We start from the raw sequence: 7,196 nt of genomic DNA on the forward strand, positions 1-7,196 counted from the left end.
ATTATTTTATTATTATTATTTTATTATTTATTTTAAAAAATGTTTTAATTTTTGTTCTGTATTTTTGTCACCTTTTTTATTGTTATTTTTCTTAATTATTTTAATATTTTTTTCTTCTTTTCTTCTTTTTTTTCTTTTCATTATTTTTGTTTGTGTTTTTTTGTTACTTTGTTGTCATTTTGTTTCTTTTCCTCTTGCAGGTTGTCCCCCCCTCCTGATTGGTATTCCTCTGCCCCTGAGCCCCCCCCCCACAGAGAGGAGGACAATGCCCTTTCTATGGGGTCTCCTCATGGATATGCATGTTGGCCTGAAGAGCTTGCAATCTAAAAGGGGATTAAACAGATTATATGCGGAGATAAAGGCCTGTGGGCGCATCTAGTTGTTGGGATGGAAGGAGGTTCAGGTGAGGGGCCCCGGGGCTCTCAGGCGCAGCAAGGGTTAAGTGTCCCAGTTGGAAGGGTGGATGGGTGGGGTCTCTCCTGTGATTGGCTGGACGGCTCCTGGGGGCAAGGGGGAGTTTAAAGCACTCAAGGGGGGGGAAGAAAGAGGAAAGTAAGGAGGAGGAGGAGGAGAGGAGTGAGCACCTGCTGGATGGAGAGCCCTGAGCTGTATTCCCTAAAGGACGGGGGCCAACAGGGCCAACTAGGGGCCCCGCACATGCAGCACCATCAGGAGAGGGGCCCCCAGATCCAGGCAGGGGCCCCGCACATTCAGATTCCCCAGGACTGGTGCTCGCAGCTTCCGAAAAGAAGTCCACAACTCCAAAGCCACCATGAGAGGGATCCCTACATACAGCCAGGGGGCCACAGCATGCATCCCTACCAGGACTGGGGCTCCCAGCAAGACCGGGGACCTGAGCTGCCTGCTCACCAGGACAGGGGTCCCCAAACTCCTCCAGGGGCCACACACGCACAGGACAGAGGGCCAATTTTCCAGACTCAGATGCATCTAGAGGCCCCTCCGAGCAAAGCCTACCAGGACTGGGGACCACAGTTGCACCTATCCCAGGAAAGAGGCCCTTATCTTCAACCAGGGGCTCCACACATCCAGCAGTCCCAAGACAAGGACCAGCAACTGCAGAAGCCACTGGAAAGGGGTCCCTTTATGCAGCTGGGGTCCCCACACATCTCACATCCCCAGGACAAGGACCAACAACTGCAGAAGCCACTGGAAAGGGGTCCCTTTATGCAGCTGGGGTCCCCACACATCTCACATCAACAGGACAAGGACCAACAACTGCAGAAGCCACTGGAAAGGGGTCCCTTTATGCAGCTGGGGTCCCCACACATCTCACATCCCCAGGACAAGGACCAGCAACTGCAGAAACCACTGGAAAGGGGTCCCTTTATGCAGCTGGGGTCCCCACACATCTCACATCCCCAGGACAAGGACCAGCAACTGCAGAAACCACTGGAAAGGGGTCCCTTTATGCAGCTGGGGTCCCCACACATCTCACATCCCCAGGACAAGGACCAACAACTGCAGAAGCCACTGGAAAGGGGTCCCTTTATGCAGTTGGGGTCCCCACACATCTCACATCCCCAGGACAAGGACCAGCAACTGCAGAAACCACTGGAAAGGGGTCCCTTTATGCAGCTGGGGTCCCCACACATCCCACATCCCCAGGACAAGGACCAGCAACTGCAGAAACCACTGGAAAGGGGTCCCTTCCTGTTGCAAGGAGCCCCAAATATTCAGCAGCCCCAAACCAAGGACCAACAACTGCAGGAACCACTGGAAAGGGGTCCCTTCCTGTTGCAGGGAGCCCCAAATATTCGCCAGTCTCAAGACGAGGACCAGCAACTTCAGAAATCACTGGAAAGGGGCCCTTTTATACAACTGGGGGCCCCACAGATCCAACATCCCCAGGACAAGGATCAGCAACTTCAGAAACCACTGGAGAGGCCCCCATTTGTGCAGCCAGGGGCCCCACACATCCAACATCCCCAGGACAAGGACCTGCAACTGCAGAAACCACTGGATAGGGGCCCCTTCATGAAACAGGGGACCCAACACATCCAACATCCCCAGGACAAGGACCAACAACAGGACACACCCCAAGAGAGGGATCCCCAGCCTCATTCCTACCAAGGCCTAGAACCACAGCCCCCAAAGGACAAGGGCCCCCAGCCACAGCAGACCAAGGAGAAGGGCCCCCAGAAGGAGAAGGGCTCCAGCAGTGGCCCCCCTGCAGTGAAGCGCCCCATGAATGCCTTCATGGTGTGGTCCAGCGAAGAGAGGAAGAGGGTATCCGCCCAATACCCCAAAATGCACAATTCGGAGATCAGCCGGAGATTGGGGGAAGTCTGGAGGGGCCTCACCGAGGAGGACCGGAGACCCTTCCGGGAAGAAGCCAAGAGACTGCGGGTACAGCACGCCCGGGACCACCCAGGGTACAAATACACCCCTCGCAAGAAGAAGAAGGTGGAGCCAATCACCAAGGCTCCCCAAATACCTCTTCCACTACCTGTACCCTCACAACTGAGATTGGATGAACCTCAACACCATCTCCAGGCCCAGCTCCAACCACAGCTTCAGCCCAGAGCCCTGCAAGAGGAGGAGAAGGCCTACCAATACAGCACCTACCAGGACCCCTACAGGTAGGTACCGAGATTGTACCCCATACATTGCACCACCTACTGCCCCCCCATTAATGACTCCAAACCCCTACAATCCACAAATCTTGCCAAGGCCACCAACCTTCAGATTACTACATGTCCGTGATATGACGTAGACCCCACACTGGCTACACGTGGCCCAGTTCTGTGCCAACCCGATGGTCTAATGGCCTGGTAGGGCCACAGGGTTGGGCTTAGAAGACTTTTAAGTGGGAAATCAATGGGTTCACCAATCGGGGGCTCGTTTATCAGAGAACGCCCCTAAGGTCACCCTGCACCTACCCAAACTTTGTCATGTGAAGACCTACCTAACCTGTCCAATCGATTTGCATCCAATCAGGCAGACCCCTTGCACTGCGTACGCGTTGGTGGATGTAAAGGAGATTGTACAACCAGATTGTAAAGTGTGTGGTGAGCTGTAAGCTGGCCATACATCCAACAATCTCTATTCAATCTCCTTTTAGATCTACCAAGACTATGTAGAGGAAACCCAACCTTAGCAATCCAACCGATTTTGTGGTCAGGCGGGTTTTCCTACTACCCAATTGTTGGTGGATTTAAAGACGATTCTATCATGTGTGGTGAGCTTGAGGTCTGCCCATGATGTAGTGTGAGGATCTGCACAATGGGGTACAAACTGAATGGATTGTACAATCGAGATGGTGTCGTGTATGGCTAGCTTCACTCTTCCTGTGTCTGTCCTACTGACCTCATTGCAAAACTGTGAATGTAGTTCTGGATAGAGGAAGAAAGGGTTAACCACCACTTCCTGTTCCAGAAACACCAACAGGAAGTGAAAGGAGGTATCGCTGGAACAGGCGTCCCCATTGGGAGATTTCCCTCACTTCCTGTTCTGGTGACAACTCTACCATTTTAGACTTCCTTTCCTTCTTGTTGCCAATGGTCATCGGTACAAGTAGACTCTAACGGCCACATGTAATGCTGAGCCTCCCATCACTTCAGAGGTCCCCCCCGGATCTGCATCTGAGGGTCCCCCCCGGATCTGCATCTGAGGGTCCCCCCCCGGATCTGCAATTGAGGGTCCCCCCATCCACATATCTGCATATGAGGGTTCACCTCCCCCCGTATCTGCATGTGAGGGTCCCCCCCCATCCCCGTATCTGCATGTGAGGGTCCCCCCCCATCCCCGTATCTGCATGTGAGGGTCCCCCCCCCATCCCCGTAACTGCATGTGAGGGTCCCCCCCCCATCCCCGTAACTGCATGTGAGGGTCCCCCCCCATCCCCATAACTGCATGTGAGGGTCCCCCCCCATCCCCATAACTGCATGTGAGGGTCCCCCCCCATCCCCGTATCTGCATGTGAGGGACCCCCCCCCCTGGTATCTGCATGTGATATGTGATGGTCCCCCCTGGTATCTGCAGGTGAACCCCCCTTCCCCAGATCTGCATCTAAGGGGGCCCCCATCCCCGTATCTGCATCTGAGGGTCCCCCCACATAGGCATCTGAGGGTGTGTGTCCCCTTCCCCATATCTGCACTAAGGGGTACCCCCGTATCTGCATCTGAGGGGGGCCCCCATCCCCATGCATCTGAGGGTGTTCCCCCCCCCCCCATATCTGTACTAAGGGGTACCCCTGTATCTGCACCTGAGGGGACCCCCATCCCCATATCTGCACTAAGGGGTACCCCCGTATCTACATCTGAGGGGGCCCCATCCCCATGTATCTGAGTGTTTCCCCCCATATCTGCGCTAAGGGGTACCCCTCATATCTGCATCTGGGGGGACCCCATCCCTATATCTGCATCTGAGGGTGTCCCCCCCCCCCCCCCCCCATATCTGCTTCTGAAGGGGCCCCATATCTGCATCTAAGAGTGTCCCCACTGTTATCTGCATCTGAGGGTCCCCCCATATCTGTATCTAAGGGGGCCCCCATCCCTTTATCTGCATCTGAGGGTCCCACTCCCCTGGTATCTGCTTCTGAGGGTCCCTCCGTATCTGCATTTGAGGGTGCGTTGCCCCCCTTCCCTTCCCATCCCTGTATCTGCATCTGAGGATGTCTCCCCCCATATCTGCCTCTAAGGGGGCCCCCATCCTCATATCTGCATCTGAGGGTCCCCCCCGTTATCCGCATCTGAGGGCCCCCCATCTGCATCAGGGGTCCCCCAATTTACATCAGAGTCCTCCCTATACATGAGTCCTCCCCTTCTGGTTCTAGCAGCAGGACAAAGCAGGAGGCCCCCTTTTCTTCTGTCCTGTGTGCTGAGGGTGGTCCTTCCATGGCGTGGTCAGGCTGGCCGCCAGCACCATGACAACGAATGCCGCCCTGCACCCCGGCTTTAGAGCTCCATTGGTTGTTGTGGTGCTGGCAGCAGGCCCACCACACCATGGCAACCCATTACATGGTGCAAAAATACATAACCGCATTCCTGGCACCATGGTGAACCCGTATGGGCCCCAGCTGGAAGCGTTGTACTGGATCCTCCGATCTGAATCTTCTAGGGTGAAGGATTCACGGGGTGTCCTGAAACTGCAACAATGTATCTCTGTCCAGGGTGAGGAACATCCAGAGAAGATACGTTGTTACAACTTCAGAACAACCGCAAGTTCTTCACCTTGGAAGATCTCCATTACTCCGAGGATGGGTTTGTTGGGACTGAACATAGTCCTTTGTATACAATTTACTTGCAGACCTTGACTCCAGACTTCACCTGCTGCATGCTTGTTCCAGGTTGGTGATCAAAACCAAAGTCAGCCACGCAACTTGACTTTTCAGAAGGCGGTCAGCAATGGCGGCAGTACGGATTGACCCAAAATTGGCCCTCAGGTCTTATTAACCAATAACCTTCTCTCTCTCTCTCTCACACAGTTACGTGCAGTACCCCGCCCCCATCAAGACGGAACCGTTCTACCCCACCGTCAGCGACGTTTCCGCGCTCTATGGCCTCGGACTCTTTGATTACGGTGAGCGGAGGGGGATCCATCCTCAGGTTCACTATCAGACGGTGGAAGTGGAGAGCGGGGGGTCCCTCACCAGTCTGTGACCAGCGTGGGCGGTCTCGTGGAACTTACTGGATCCTGCTGGTCCCGCCCATGAGGGGCAACTGAACTTCCTATCCTTCCAAGGAGCCTCGTAGGTTTCCTGTTTTATAGAAGTGGCGAGTATGACCGACGCGTGACGATCTCCGTCTCTAGACAGTATGTCCCATCCAGTAGAATTGTCTAGTTGGGGTCCCACTATAGGGGCTGCTGTAAACACCTTTTTTTTAGGGGGATTTGCAGATCCGTTGTGGACTATACCATCCGAGAATGTTCTCACCTCGACACTCCTCGTGGGAGGTTACAATATGGCTGCAGTCTTGTACACTGTTTACCAAACTGTCTACAGTCTAGATTTTTATGGATATGATATTTTGTATTTTTGTTAGTGAAATATTAAATTTGTCTTTTTTTTTTTTTTATGTGTCAGAATTTTTGCTGCTTTCATTGCTCAATAGAAAAAAAACCTCAGAACTACATCTCCCATGAAACCTTTGTGACACCTGATGTAAGGGGGCACTCTGATGGGACCAATCCATATTAGGGGGCACTCTGATGGGGACGCCTGATGGAAGGCGGCACTCTGATGGGAACAATCCATATTACTCTGATGGAAGGGGGCACTCTGGTGGGGACGCCTGATGGAAGGGGGCACTCTTGGTGGGGACGCCTGATGGAAGGGGGGATCTCTGATGGGGATGCCTGATGGAAGGGGGGATCTCTGGTGGGGACGCCTGATGGAAGGGGGCACTCTGGTGGGAACAGTCAATATTAGGGGGCAGTCTGGTGGGGACGCCTGTAGGAAGGGGGCAGTCTGGTGGGGACGCCTGATGGAAGGGGGCACTCTGGTGGGGACAGTCATTATTAGGGGGCACTCTGGTGGGGACGCCTGTTGGAAGAAGGCAGTCTGGTGGGGACGCCTGTAGGAAGGGGGCACTCTGGTGGGGACGCCTGATGGAAGGGGGCACTCTGGTGGGAACAGTCATTATTAGGGGGCACTCTGGTGGGGACGCCTGTTGGAAGAAGGCAGTCTGGTGGGGACGCCTGTACGAAGGGGGCTCTCTGGTGGGGACGCCTGTACGAAGGGGGCTCTCTGGTGGGGACGCCTGTACGAAGGGAGCTCTCTGGTGGGGACGCCTGTAGGAAGGGGGCACTCTGGTGGGGACGCCTGTAGGAAGGGGGCACTCTGGTGGGGACGCCTGTAGGAAGGGGGCACTCTGGTGGGGACGCCTGTAGGAAGGGGGCACTCTGGTGGGGACGCCTGATGGAAGGGGCACTCTGGTGGAGACATCTGATGGAAGGGGCACTCTGGTGGAGACATCTGATGGAAGGGGCACTCTGGTGGAGACATCTGATGGAAGGGGGCACTCTGATGGGAACAATCCATATTACTCTGATGGAAGGGGCACTCTGGTGGAGACGCCTGATGGAAGGGGGCACTCTGGTGGAGACGCCTGATGGAAGGGGGCACTCTGGTGGAGACGCCTGATGGAAGGGGGCACTCTGGTGGAGACGCCTGATGGAAGGGGGCACTCTGGTGGAGACGCCTGATGGAAGGGGGCACTCTGGTGGAGACGCCT

General features: G+C 54.8%; 1 protein-coding gene across 1 annotated transcript; it reads left to right on the forward strand.

The window, feature by feature from the left end:
* The first annotated feature begins 548 nt into the window (after positions 1–548).
* LOC149456133 (uncharacterized) lies at positions 549–6,034 on the forward strand. The gene is made up of 2 exons (XM_089685375.1): positions 549–2,600; positions 5,447–6,034. The coding sequence occupies exons 1-2, from the start codon at positions 592–594 to the stop codon at positions 5,619–5,621; spliced, it is 2,184 nt and encodes a 727-aa protein (XP_089541501.1). The 5' UTR covers positions 549–591; the 3' UTR covers positions 5,622–6,034.
* The last annotated feature ends 1,162 nt before the right edge of the window (positions 6,035–7,196 follow it).

Source organism: Staurois parvus, unplaced genomic scaffold (assembly GCF_062004578.1).
Source record: "Staurois parvus isolate SC_StPar_1 unplaced genomic scaffold, SC_StPar_1.0 ptg000374l, whole genome shotgun sequence".
NCBI lineage: Eukaryota > Metazoa > Chordata > Amphibia > Anura > Ranidae > Staurois > Staurois parvus.